At 29.6% G+C, this 15,803-nt stretch overlaps 1 protein-coding gene across 1 annotated transcript; it reads left to right on the top strand.

The window, feature by feature from the left end:
- The first annotated feature begins 11,832 nt into the window (after nucleotides 1-11,832).
- LOC111039435 (zinc finger MYM-type protein 1-like) lies at nucleotides 11,833-12,331 on the top strand. Its single transcript, XM_022322954.1, has 2 exons — nucleotides 11,833-11,870; nucleotides 11,942-12,331. Exon 2 carries the CDS (start codon nucleotides 11,981-11,983, stop codon nucleotides 12,308-12,310), a length of 330 nt encoding a protein of 109 aa, XP_022178646.1. The 5' UTR covers nucleotides 11,833-11,870; nucleotides 11,942-11,980; the 3' UTR covers nucleotides 12,311-12,331.
- The last annotated feature ends 3,472 nt before the right edge of the window (nucleotides 12,332-15,803 follow it).

The following is a 15,803-nucleotide window of genomic DNA, read 5'->3' as shown; positions in this document are numbered from 1 at the left end:
CTCATTCAATTTGCTATAATTCTTTGATTTTATACTTCGAAAGCATTTATTCCTTACGCCTCTTTCCATATCGTAATATCATAATATTCTAATAAATTCGTACTATTGTTGAAATATTGAGCTGAATACAGTCACATCATTTAAACCACGAGAGGCATATATTTGCATGCTTAAAATTCTATAATGCACATATAATGTTGGCCTGCGGATTCCTATCGGCTCTAAATTTGCAGTGTTATTCTAAAAAATAGAGTGGCCTTCTTGAAAGTTAAAATGTTTTATTATCTACAAACAATTAAATTGAATGAAGCCATCACGCCCGGCATAATATTATAATGCTTCTGACAGGAGTATGTTTTGGTTTTTTTTTTAGAGCCTAATCTTAGAATTTATTACGAATAAAAAGTTTGATCCTGCAAAATTACCAAAAATAACACTTGACGAGTAAACGTACATTTATTTGTTCATGGCGATTGTTTAAAATGCTAAAAGAATTTTGTATTTTAAATATTTGTGTCACTTTTTAAGTAACTATCTCAAAATCTCACGGAGACCACACTCTCTTCTTATATTCTCTTGTTTATTGTTTATGAGCCACGGTCTACGAGTCACGACACAACCTGCAGTGTCTTAGAGTCTTCGAGTAGATTTCTCCTACTGGATAAAAGAAAAACAAAAATAAAAATAACTTAAAATGTATTCTTATTTTTAGGGATGCAGCTAGTTTACAAACCGATATTGTATAATCTGCTGAAACACAAAATTAACTTAATTAAATGCTTTAAAATGTTTTTTCTCATAAAAATAATAAATCAATAGTTATAATGCTATGAGTATAACACAATAGTATCCTAAACAAATTTAAGAGTAGACTTTTTGGTTCTGAATTTTCTCAACTAATCCAAACGCAATTTCAAAGATATAAAAAAATTAATTACCTTCATAATATTTAATTAAATTTTTTCTTAGAAGAAACTGTAAATAATTTTTCTGCCCTTACGACGAAGTACTTTTCTTTAGTTTGAATAAGCCTCACTTATTTGGTCCACCAATGCGATAAATTATTACCAAGTATTTGAGTCAATACAAAATCACTTTCTCCGTTACTTATATCAATTCCAATGTCATACTAAATTCCAATTCTATTCATTTTACCGTGGTATTTTAGGGTGAAATTATATAGCTATAAGTTCGCCGACGGACAGTGTAGAATGAAATAATTATAATTGAATGTCGATTAAATCTTTTTCCTTGATACTGCATTAAGTATTGACTGACTTGATAGTGGCAGACCTTCATCGCTCGGAAAGAGTGAAATGAAAATGATCATATTATAATATATTATAGAGATCATTATATTTGACTCGTAAAAAGAAAATAGTTTTTCTACCTATTTTTCAGAAGAGCAAAATCAAAATTTACATAATATGCTCTTCTTAAAGTTGAGAAATTTCACATCGGTTTTTATAAAAGCACTATAAGAATATGTTTTTATATGTTTATATTTCATATTATTATTATATTAGCTGAATAGCAATTAAACAAAAAAACAATCTTTTATTACAATATTGGTATAATTTATTATAGTACACAGTCTAGTCTTAATTACTCGGATCCCAAGGGAAATACAATTTGACTTCTGTATATTTCGAGTTCGACACCACAAGACTCAAACACAACTTCAAAAATACACCAAGGGGTAAATAAACACTTCGAGAAATTATAGAGACTCGACTGTGGTTTTACAAATACAATCAAATAAAAAAACTGGGAACAATATTAAAATTGGAAGTACCTAACAAATTCTTTAATTTGTTTGCTTGTTTATCGATTAATTATGCATCTACAAAAAGAAAGAAAAGAAATAACACAGTGAACATATTAATATTCTAAGACGTTCGATAAGCAATGAAATTTATAGTTTAGTGGCCGAGTAACTTCGGTCGACCCGAAGTCTCAAATGGTCAGAGCAACACTGACACTTATACGATCCAAGTATCCAGCACTTGAATCGTCGATTGTCCCGAATAATAATTAATAATTTAATATACTGCGTGTCTCGCCCTTTTAGCCTTTCACCGGTTATTATTATTGTGTGGAATCCTTTTATTTTCTCGACCGACAAATCCGCGGGTAATAATATATAATAAAAGTGTACATTTGTACAAACAGCCCGAGTCCGACAGTCGTGGAAAAATAATAATAATATGAAGTATAATATTATACTATCGTAGACACACCGCACGACGATGGTAATACTAATAATAATGATACACGCCGAGAGCGAATGCAGATTATACCGAGGGCGCGATTCGTGTGACAACCGTTTATAAATATTATACGCGTCCCATACGTAAATGTCATGTTTATTTTCCGAGAACTGTGTCAACTCGAATATAATGATACAATATTATTATTACCAGCAAACGTATAGGGAGGGATAGCATGGAATTTCGCCACTTCGGTCGGTCTTTATGAAGGACTTAACGCCGATGCGTGCTGCTCGGCCACAGGTGTGTATTGTCACAATATATATTATTATTATTATTATTATTAAACGCGTCCTCTCCGTTTTTTACTTTTTTTTTAGAGAGAGCAATGACGACGACGACGAAGATAATGATGGATGGCGGCGGCGGCGGCGGCGGCTATATATCTGTGTACGCTATATAAATATTAGAAACGACGACAAATGGACGGACGTCCGTGTCCGGGCCTCGTTGACGTTTATATTATTATAACACATATATGTGAGCATTTAATATTTGATATAGAGTGTGCGAGTACGTTTGTCGTGACGTATTGTTTTTTTAGAAGGAACAAAACGAAGAAAACATACGACCAAGTTTCGTCGCGGTACACCTGCAGCTATGTAGATGGTACACTATAATGGTATTTGGTACCATATAATATAAAATAATGTTATATTGTCGGGTGGTCGTGAATTACCCAATGTGGTTATTAAATATGATCGTGGTTTTCTTTCGTGGAAAAGATTATTTTCATCCTTCAGTCCTGGCAAACTGCGGAGGTGCTAGGGTCACTGTAAACGGCTTTCCATTTTTAATTGTTTGTGTGAAAATTGTGGCCTGTGTATATTTTGACTATATTATGAGAAATTGCAGCCTAAATATTTTTTGTGCGTACACTTAAGTTAAATCTAAAGATATTTTTGCAAGATCAATATTTTCCTTTCAATTTTTCAGACTTAACAATTATATAATTGTATTAATAATATTGGTATGGTTTCAGTCAAATGGATAAAATATCGTGATGTTGTCAATCCTAGCGGTTTTTTTCCTCACAAAAAGTGGCTGGTAATATTTAGCTGAAATGTTGTGTAGATTTAAAAAAATTACTCTTACGTCTTGAGGAGTCAAAGTTTTAATATTTTATAATTCAAAATGGATAATTTTAGATGACCAAGTGAACATAATATCTTCAACGGATTTCCTTTATAATAAATTGCTTATTTTTTGTCCGTTAATTAGTTGACTGTACACTGTACTTAACTATCAGACGCATACTGGCTGCTACTAATATTAAATTAGCGGACATAATAATATAATCTATACATCGTACATTATTACTAATTGTTTTTAAATTGTTTTTTTGGGCCGCAGTTTAGCTTCTCAGGGCGTAAGGTATTTTCTTGCTAATTCGTCTCGAAGTGGATTGTCCCACATATGTATATAATATAATATTATGCTTGCGCGACACTCTACGGCGTGTAGTTCCCACTGCAGAGCGTTGTTCACAGCTTTATTGTGTATGTATTATGATATTCTAGATTTTGAGTCTTATTGTTACCGTCCTATCGTCCTTATTGTATTCTTCTTCTTCGTCATCGTCGAGATGATACCGCGAGACGAGGCAAGGCCGACGCCGCGTTCAATATCGATACTATAACGACAACGACAGCTACTACGAGCTGGATGACAATATCATTATAATAGTATATTATATGACCGTTTTCAGTAGGTTTTTCGCGTTTCGAGAGGTAGATGCCAAACTTCTCGAGTACAACTTAAACAAAACATAATAACAATAAAATATTATAGTGTTTTGCAGTTTTCACTGATCGAACGACCACTCTTGGCCGAAGGCGCGTCAAATACAATATTAATGGTACCCACTGTGCAAAATATTATTCTATTAACGTTAAATGAAATGTTTAATATTTACTTATAACAGAAAAGATTATTGTTAAATTTACATTAAATGAACATACGATTATTCGTGAATGTCCGCCAAAACTAACGCCATCTAACATTATCTCCATATTCTATTTGACGTAATTACTAACACTAATACAGTAATGCAATGTTTAAATTATGTTGTTGCAAAACTTTAGAATAACATTACAATTTAACAAAAAAAATTCAATCCCACATTATAATGAAATTACAGTGAAAACATCATCGTTTGATATAAATTTCACGAAACATCAATAAGACTTTCAATTTATGAAAACAAAATGCTCATTTTTATATAACAGCATAGCTATATAGTCATAACAGATATAGATAATCAATAACACTAATTAATTATCTATATACCTGTGAATACAATTAAATTCTTCTGTACGATATCATTTTTAAAATACACCTTTGATGTGTCTCGAATACTTACCTACTGATGTTATTCATAAGTTCTATAAAATACAAATATAGGTTGATACTTATATAATGCAGATTAACAAAAATATAGCTATACCTAACGACTTCCGAAGTACCTTCACTGGACGGTTTCTTCACTCAAGACACTCAGGCCATTGCATCTAATTTAAACATATATTATGCTTATCGTGCTTTTTTTTATTAGTATAGATTGTATAATATCCTAGGTTAAAAAAAAATATCTAACGACTGCTGCAACAAGTCGGACCACGGCATTATTATATTATACATTTTTTTTTAATTGTTGAGGCTTCAACAACACAGGTTTTCAGCCTACATATTATTATTATTATTATTATTATTATTATTATTATTATAAGGCCGTTTTCGGTCGTAAATCGTAATTAGCTTTTGAGAATGGCTGTCGTAGGTAGCTGCCATAGTGTCTACCCGTCTCGCGAGTACAACCAAAATTAAACATAATACAAATATAATATTGCGCTTTGCTCAGAACGGACGACCACTCTCCGAGTTATCGTAATGGCTTTTCGCGATGACCCATGCAAGTCGTAGCGCGACGACCATCATGATAAGCGAGTTCTTTTGTAGGGCCGCAGTTATTATTTTTTGGGAAATGTACACGCTCGCTTATATTGTTGTCTCGGCTGACTTGCTGGAATGTAGGTTACATTTTTAAGCGCGCAACGACAATATATCATTATTGTAAATATTTATAATAATATGTACCTTGCAGTATTAAACACGTCCTGTTGTACGGCAGAGACGATATGGTGGCATAATCGTATATAATAGGTACAGTCTCAAGAGGCCAATTATTATTATTTTTTTCGTTTTTCGCATTACGCGCACTTTATCAGCAGGTATACCCACGGCACCTGAACACTTGATGGACTACCTACGCCCTTTTTATTCAAATACATTTCGAAAATTATAATTTAAAAAAATATATAATTATATAAATACTGAAACAAATATTATTACTTAGTCGTTATTTCATTATTCACGTTATATTTCAGTACTATAAATACTGTCAATTATGAATTTCGCATTTCACACACTATGGGTTATTCTATCACGAAAATTCGGTGCGTGTAGTCACATGCTTCGCGTATTGGACACGTATGTTACTTTGGACATAGGCACGAGTCAGAGTGGTTAATTTCATAAAGGCCTATTGGAGATAAGTCTCACAGTATCGTGCCTAAGACGCTTTTAATTACTTTTGGTATTTTATAGTAACACAAATTCTACAACTCGATTGTGTACATAGTTCAAAAGTAAAAACAGTAACGAGTTTAATTTTAGTTGTATTATTGTTAAATTTAGGGGTACTATACCTAACAGACAAAGTGTCGATATTAATAACTGATTTATTTTGACACACCAGACATATTTTTTGCTTTGTAGTCGTAATATTCTGATTGAGAAAAATCATGTGTGAAAAAAATCACACATAGGTATTGAAAATATTTTAAATTCATATTGGTTCTTTGAAAAATGTAATATTATAGAATGTAATTGATTATAGAAATAATCAGTTTTTACTTAATTAATTATAAACTTTTAAGACTTGATAAATAATAAATGTTTATACTATTTTCAGGTATGAGTATTATATATGTATATACAACACTAAAATAGATCCACTAGATCCACTATATTATATATACTAAACATGCTACACAGTTCTGGTGCAGCAGAAGTGCTAAACAATCTCACTCTCTCTGCGTACTTCATCCATAATCGGTCCAAAAGAAATATAATATATATTATATATCTGTTAAAAAACAGTGTTTATGGGAAATCGCATTTTTGTTTGTTTGTTTTTTTTTTTTTTTTGGTACATTTTTGACGTTATAGAATACTATAATATCTATTATATGCCGTGCGTATATAATAAATATAATATCAAATATATTGTGTATTGTTGTACATAGAAACCGACAGGAATGAATTGTAGATATATATATAGTTTCCATTCGCAAAAAGAAAAATATAACTAAATATACTTGTATGGGTCGTACACCATCAATGTTCCGTTTTTTCCCGTGTTCCTAGAATTTGATGGTTTTTTTTCTTAATTCACAGTGTGAAAGTCTTATCCAATTAAACATAAATAAATATAATAACAAGTAGTAACCTAAAATAATAATAATAAGAAAATAAACATAATCGAGTCACAAATTCATAGTGGTTATACACAATTATAATACCATCGAATTTTTAGATTCAAGAACTTTAAATAATTTTAAATGATCAATACGATTTTTTAATTCGATATTATAATAATTTCCATCGTCTAAAATTCAATCATTAATCAATGATCAATACAGACATATATGCACGTATCATAAGCATATTCATTAGGTATTCATACTTTACTCTAATCTGTCTCTAAATTATAACTATAGTAACCTGGATGATATTATTATCTTGTTTACTAAATTTATTTTGGGTTTCGCTGATTTCAATATTATAATTAGTTAAATATTTAATTGTTGGTATTTATCGAACGAAAATGTCGAGGTATCCTATAAAAGTATGGAAATATGAAAATATAAAATTATATACTTTAATTACTGGGGCCATGCAATATCAAAAAAAAAATAGACTTAACAATAATATTATTCTCATATTAAAAAGAGTCAAGGTCAATATTATTATACCATATAGTTAATGTAAAAAAACTAATATATACATTAACGAGGGTTAAGTAGATTAATAAAAAGATTTTTAAAAAAAATACTTCAGGTGAACTACACTACTGCAATAAAATGAGTTCCGTTCATAGCAGTATTACTAATATGGTAATATTACACTATAGCTAGGTTATGTGAAAATTTCAAAAAAATTTTAATTAATATTTTCTGAATATACGATGATATAACACGATATCACATAATTTACTGACTTGAATGTACAGAGGTGAGTTTCAAACTGCAAACTTAATCCTCAAGAGTTTTAAAAACATTAAATACTTATTTTTAATGCTACACTTTTATATTGGTAAAAGTGTATGTATTTTAAAATATCTTAGTAGGTGCATACAATTTTCTTGTTATCGTTTAGCGCACTAGTGCATTAATATTAATAAGTACTGCAGATACCACACACTAGTCACTATACGTTTAATAGGTATGCATCATTATTTTCATTGAGAAATTAAAGCATCGGTGCCAAGGTTACCAGTGTCAAGTTTACCAGTGTAGAACGATAACGTTGTTATATTTTGTAGTTTTGTACAACACTTTCAAGACTTACATGGTTAATAGTTAGGTACGGCACACTGAGTATTTACAAATTTACTCTACATTACTATATTGTATATCATTTGTATCAATGCAGTACCACCAATGATCATTATATATTTATATAGCATTATATTATACGTTTAAACATTATATTTACTGTATCATCACTGAAACGGATCAATACTGACAAGAGACCATATTTAATAAATGAATAAAGTATAATTTTAAACTCCTCGAGTTAAATAATTAAATAATTGCACCTATTCATTTTATTGGTTATTTACAATTTGTGCAACATATTATTTTGTATAGTATGAATAACATGCAATATATTACTTATACTTATAAATACATTAAAAAAACATTGATTATTTTTGATGATATGTCATCATGTCACGCTTTTTATACACCAACTGTTTATAATTATTTTAGTTGTACTTAAGTCTCAACACAGTATTAAATAAACAACGTGGTTATATGTTCTCAATGTTGACTGCATGAAAAATGTGAGTGAATAAATAATAACGCCGTTAAGTATAATATGAATGTACGAAACGCATTATATTATGTATAAGACCAATTATAGTCATAGAATATCTTCGTTCGGATAAAGAAAAGCGTATAATTTACATACACAACGATGTACCAGACACCTGCAACAATACTACAATATGGTATGCGTACTACCAGCACTATTTATATCTCTAACACATAATATACCCAAAGCTAATATTGTTAAAGAAATGTCAAACGCTTTTATTTGATAACGATCCCGGTTGATAAAATAGTTTGTAGTTTAAAAATAATATTATTCGATTAGCTATTACAGATGATAACATTATTCTAATTCCTTGTGCATAACGAGTTTCATAAAAATATGGTCAAATTAATTTTTGTTATTTTATAATTAATGATAAATGATAATACAGCCATATAGTTATTGAATGACAATTGACAATGTTGATAATTTATTACGTTTCTGTTATAGTATAAACTGATATATTAACAGTTATTATAATATTATTTTGTCGATCTACTTAAATAAACAACAGCGGATCGATCTAATAATCTATTGGAGGTTATTCATCAAGAAAACAAATTGATTTTGTACTTAAGAAAAATTGTATACTATATTCACCGAACGTTGTTAGTTTCATTTTATTCGGTAGATCACACATAAATAATAACAGCACCTTACATTTTTGGACGGTCATTCACTAAATCGTTTATTCGAGTTGTTGAGTTTTCAAAGTTTCACTTTATAGTTTATATACTAAACGTTTATACTTTATAATAATATGAATAATATAAGATGCGTTGAAAATATAAAAGGTGGCCTAATTAATTCCGAAAGCCATGCGCCCAAAACTATTTTCAAACAAAGGTTATTATAAATAACCTACTTTTAAAAAATGAAATATTTATAAATTCGTGATGCAGAAGAAAAGCGTACCTATATCATGATGCGCGTCCATTTATACTGCAGATTAATGATAGGTATACCGTATATGCCTGAACATAGAGAACCGTTTATTAATCATTCCGAAATAATTATTGTATAATCCCACTTTTTTGTGCAACCGTTTACAAATACGTCCGACTGGAGCAGCGAACACATTTTCTGTAAATGTATACAATTCGTTAAAATAATATACCAAGAATCCTACAAACACAGTATGGCATGATAGTATGTATAGAACACTACTTTTTAGTTTTTACAAATCATTTTATCAGTATGCACCTGTTCGTTCACTTATTGGAATATATATTATTATTATTATCATTACGACATACAGTGTAAGAAATTTAAATTCTATAATTAAACACAGTTTCAGGGTCTGAAATAACCCTATACAAATAAATCACAGTGAAAAATGTGATTAAAAAAAAAATATTCAAATAATACATTGTACTATTTTTATACATTGCAATTAATAATATTATTATAATAACTACCGACAATTAATTTGTACTAAATACAATTTATTTACGGTGGTTTCTAAATAAATTAGCATTCTTACATTTTATCTTCATCGTAGGTAATTTTGTATAATAGCAGTTAAACGCATAATGCGCTTATGAACATTATTAATATTGTCCCTTAAAAAACACACATTTTGATTGATGTGGAGAGCAATAAAAATGCTGTCAGATTTTATCAGAACATAAAAAGTAATTCGTTGTACGCGTGTTCTTCACGTTAATACTCGATAGAGCATGCACGCGTAAAATATGTGTTCTCTAGTCTGAATTAAAATTATTATTCAAATCGTGTAGACATTTTATAAACACGTTAAACAGTTTATTCACTTATTCACGCAATAAAGAGCAACAGTGCATATATATATTATTAATTATAACTTATAGCCATGTGAGCTTTTCATCAGTTAGAAAATTCAAAAATATCATTGGTAACTTACCTAATTACAAATACCGTTTACTACACGCACTTACTTCAAAAAAATATCCATGCAGACATAACCCTCATTATAGAGAAATGCATGATTTTTTATCAAGACCTTTTTAAACCATTTTTATGAGATAACGCGTTGCATATAAAATTTCATAAAGATAAATAATAAACAGTATTACAGTTCCTCATAAATGATCAAAATTCCTCCAGAATTTATTTTTGTTTATAATATTAGAAAAATACCATCAAGTAATCTGAACATCATATTGTGAAAATGCGCAGCTTAAAAAATTGTATCCTAATTGGCTGTCGGCTGTAATAAAAATAATAATAACAGTAATATAATAATTAATAAATAATAATATCTGTGTCGCATACTATACAGGTGATCAACTTTTCAACGTTCCACACAAACCAATCAGGCACCGTACACGACTTATCGCGTTTATACAAACGACATTTGTTTTCCATTTGTATCTCCTCAGTGGTAACTAATATAAAGTTGTATGGGTATAAATAAACAAAAATGTGTTGCTATTATTGATACATTTTTTTAAAATTTTTTACTTCTGAACCCCCAAATATTTTTCTTATAAATATGTTTTTTGATTGTGACGCTTTGTGTATCGCCATCGAAACGCAAATCAATAATATACGTATACATATTAATAAGCAATTCTACTTCTTAACTCGTTAAATTTCCAACAAAATGTAGCATGCTACTAGATGTTTTATCATTGTAAAATACCCAAAAGTCTTTATTCTATGATTCTTCAATTTCCTTGCTTAAGGAAAAATATCTAGTAGCATGCTATATTTTTCTGTTTATTAGATTAAGACTTAGGTGGGTACGAAAATAGTCAGAACATCAATAATCAATAGTAATAATAATATTAATAAAACAACAATAATGTCTGTGTCGCATTCTACACAGCTGATCAACTTTTCGTCGTCCCGCACAAACCAATCTCGTGTCGTACCATAGGCGGAAATGGGGGGGGGGGCTTTGGGGGACTTAGTCCCCCCAAATATTGTAATAGCCCCCCCAAAATGTTGTCGTCTTTATGTGAAAATATATGATATATATATTTACTAATTGTACAGTACTTATTCGCGAATGTTCTCGTACGTTAGTGCTTATCGAGAACCTTCGAGAAACATTATATAATCGATAACGTCATAATATCTTTAAGATTATTCGAGAACAATCGAGAGCATTATCTCGCATCTATATATATCAGAAAAACTAAACCGTCAGTTACCAGTCCGCAGCATAGTCCCGCACGAAGTAACACGCGTCACATTGTAAACAAGTCCGCCGCCGCCGCCGTCGCCGCTATACCTAGTGTGTTAATCTGTTTTAATAGTGGCTACTCCGTAATTATTTTATATTTTTATATCTCGTATTTTTAAAATGTTCTTTAACCGTTGGTGAGCCTTAATAATAAAATAATAATAAATAATAAAATGTCTAAAAGTACTACATATTATGATATTTTTAATGTAAATAAAAAACAAAATAATCTAACACACGAATCACCAAATGTTTTAAAAGACCATTATCAGGTATATACTATTTGAATAATATGCATGATATACATTTAAATAAATTGATTTACTTCAAAAAATATTTTCAGGACTTGTTGGTCATATCTAAACAAGATTTAAGATCAGAAATGACAGTTGCCAAAAATTGTATTAAAAGTTCATGCGATAAAAATGATTTTAAACTTGAAGATATAAAAAAATATGTCTCAAAGCAAGTCTACCCAAATGTGTACAAATTGTTGCAAGTGGCGATCACTCTTCCAATTAGTTCATCAACATGTGATCGTTCTTTTTCGGCAATTAGACGCTTAAAAACATGGTTAAGAACATCTATGCTTCAAAATCGTTTCAACACAATTTCAATACTTAATATTGAAAAGGATATTGTAAAGCATATTGACAATGACTCCATAATCAACAAATTTGCAAGAAAAAATAGAACAATTGTGTTACAATAATTTTAATAAACTTTATTCTTTTATGGTCTTTTTTTGTTGTATTTATGTGTACTTATAGGCTGTTAAAATGCTTTCAGATTCAATTCAACAAAATATGCGACACAATGTGTTTCTTTGTTTTTCGATATCTATCAAATTATTTGAATATAGTTTTTATTTTAGTTTAGCCCCCCCAGAAATTCTAATGGATTTCCGCCTATGTGTCGTACACGAGTACACGACTACTGACTAGTCGCGATATTATATATTATGCATGCATGCATAGCTTACGACGTTTGATTTTCACTTGAATCTATTAGGTACCGGCTAATGTGATGCGTATGTGATCAAATCAATGACGAATCGTTTTTTTCTGTTTATTAGATTAGACGTACTCGCCCGATATCGTGAAAATACTCACCGTAAAAAATGGTATCCTAGTGGGCGATCGGCTGTAGTAATAACAATACTAGTAATATAATAATAAATAATAATAATAATAATAATAATAATAATAATAATAATAATGATAATAATAATAATAATAATAATATCTGTGTCGCATTCTACACAGCTGATCAACTTTTCAATGTTCCATACAAACCAATCTCGCATCGTACACGACTCGTCGAAATATTATTATATTATTATGCGCGCGCGTATATATATGGCTTTGATTTTCATTTGTATCTCTCCTCGATGGCGACTAATGTAAAGTATACACTGGCTGCTGCAGTTGTATGGGTATAAATAAAATAATATACTACACCTATTTGATATTATGTATTATTATATAGGCGAGTGTATCGAATGAAAACACACTGTCACTTAATAAACGCGCGTATTTCTTCCACGGAATGTGTGTCAAGTGGAGATGTGTCGGCACAATTATTACTTTATGCGTCCGGTACGAATGCAAAATTAATTCGTACACTCGAAACGATACATATATGTGCCTTCATACGTAAAATATGTATTGTGTGTGTGTGTACAGGTAGAATATCATATTGTAGGAGTATACTCGTATAGACGACTAGATGATTCGAAATTGTTACTTTCAAATTCGGGTGGCTGCAGACATAGAACCATCACATTTTGGAAAAAAATAAACAATACAGTTGTACGCGCACACTTTACCTACTACGACTGTGCACTACCTACATATTTTTAGGACTTAAGACTATTTAGTATCGTTTGAAGATCGGAACTTTGCATTATGTAAATTTTTGATAGGCATTTTTAAAACGTGTAATAGTAAATTTCACACATTGAGTCTAAGTGATCCCGAATTCATCGATATGTGGTTATTTTATAATATATGGCGATATATAAGAATATAACGTATTATATTATTATCAACACTTATTCTAGCTGATAATAGATTATATAATTTATTGAATAATAAAAAAAAGTAATTAAGTAATTAGATATCCCCCCATCGTAGTATTGAATTTTAAAAAAATTTAAATTATCCATTTTTTTTATTGAATTGTTTATTTCGACGTTTAACCAAAAGAAAAAACAACATTTATTTTTGAAGAACAGTGATGGTGGTGTCCTCTGGTATCTGGGTAATGTTAAATGACTATCATAAAAATAGTATAACTTGAAATGTACAACATACAAATAATTTATTCCTGAAATTTATTGAGTTCAAATGACTACAGAGACATTTATACCTGAAATATATTGGTCTCAGTTCTCAATTTTCTTCCGTCGTTGGACGCGATTAACGTTTGTCCATAGTACATATTATATTATAATCTTTAATACTGCATTATCGCTAATTTTTTTTTTTTGCTGATCTCCTAATCTCGATTTCACGCACCACGCGTAGGCGTAATTAATATTTTCAAGAAAATAACAATGGTATTAATATCGGATGTTTCAATACCACAGATGGGAGAACGAACTCCAACACCCGATTCATATCCAACTGTTACAGAAAGAGGCTGTCAATCTGTATTATATTTCATTGAGATATTGTTCTTATACGAACGCGTATCGCGGAAGTATATATTTTTATTGCACCTAGTTCGAGGCGCTTAGGAGGAACTGTACAATAATATTATGTGTTATTCTCACAATAATAATTACAAATTCTCGCTCTACTTTGTTCATTATTTTTAATAAATGTTACCATGAAACAACAGACAAACATTACCTACTAGAGAAATAAACCACATTTCAATTGTAAAAAAGTACAAAAATATTTTCGCGGGATAATTAGCTCGTTTGAATCGTTGAACATTGCTGTTTTAGCGTAATTTCGAATTACATTTAAAATTCGGCTGATGAGGTTATGCTTTCCCGAAATTTGGTATTTATGAGAAGATGATAATATAATATTATGTGGTAGATTATGATAGTAAAATTATCAATTTTTTTTTATATTTTTGCCTTGCACGTTTTATGATCACTAAAAAAATTATAAATTTTGTTTAAAAGGTGTCCTGTGGTATTTTTTTTTTTAATCAATCAAAAAACAATTTTAAAAAGTGCTTTAAAAACTATTTAGAATCGCACAATATTATAATTATAAACCATGATAAAATAATCTTGTAAATTGACTGCGAAGTATATAAAACTAACAGTCCACAATACCTTTATCGATAGACTTCCACATTACTAGTGATGATGACAAAAGTCTTAACGTGAAACCTTTTAAAAGGTATTATGTATACTATTAAAAACATACATTTTTATTTACAATTTTCAGAGATGAGATAATAAGTTATAGTTTTGGTCTTACTATATTAAACATATAAATACTTCACTACATGAATATCGTTGTTAGCTATTTATAAAGTTCAGTCTCGGACTTATAATTTTATTTTTGTCTGAATTCTATTGGGTAATAAGTCCAAATTGAATGCAACAGCTAGTTGACATTTGATTTTCCTATCGGTGTCTTATCTATAAAAGGTATGTCATTTATTACTATAACGAAACTAAATAAGTAGGTTTATCACATATTATATATATCACAGTTTTTATAAAAATTAAAAATTAAATTGCAAAAAAATACATATTATTAATATGTATTAAATTAGTTGTCAATAATTATATTAATTTTTTTAGCATTTGATACTCTCGAAAACACTTATTTTTGGCATAATATTATATACCTCATATAGTTATATTACAATGATAACTTCAATGTCTGAAAATAGGAAGTAATAATGTTTTTTTTAATTGCTTTTGACTCAATTAGGTATTATTTTTTGGAATCCGTTTGGTTATTTTTCGAACTGAATGAGGAGTAAATCTGGGTCACTTCAATTCAACAGTAAACTATTGAAATATGTCTTTGACTCTCCGTGTACCATATTAAATTAAAAATGATTCCTTACAGAAATAAATGCAATGTGATTAGTATTCATACACCATTTTTAAATTTATAAATTATTAAATAATATTGCATTTTAAACATCACTATTACAATTTACAATACAGTAAATTTGCTATGAAACTAATGCGTACTACAATTAATCTGCATTATGCATACATTTAC

The sequence above is a fragment of the Myzus persicae genome, unplaced genomic scaffold (genome assembly GCF_001856785.1).
Source record: "Myzus persicae strain clone G006 unplaced genomic scaffold, MPER_G0061.0, whole genome shotgun sequence".
Classification (NCBI taxonomy): domain Eukaryota; kingdom Metazoa; phylum Arthropoda; class Insecta; order Hemiptera; family Aphididae; genus Myzus; species Myzus persicae.
This window is presented reverse-complemented; position numbering and strand designations above follow the sequence as displayed.

Coding starts and splice junctions, on each gene's coding strand:
- LOC111039435 (XM_022322954.1), top strand. CDS start 11,981: ATGACAGTTGCCAAAAATTGTATTAAAAGTTCATGCGATAAAAATGAT.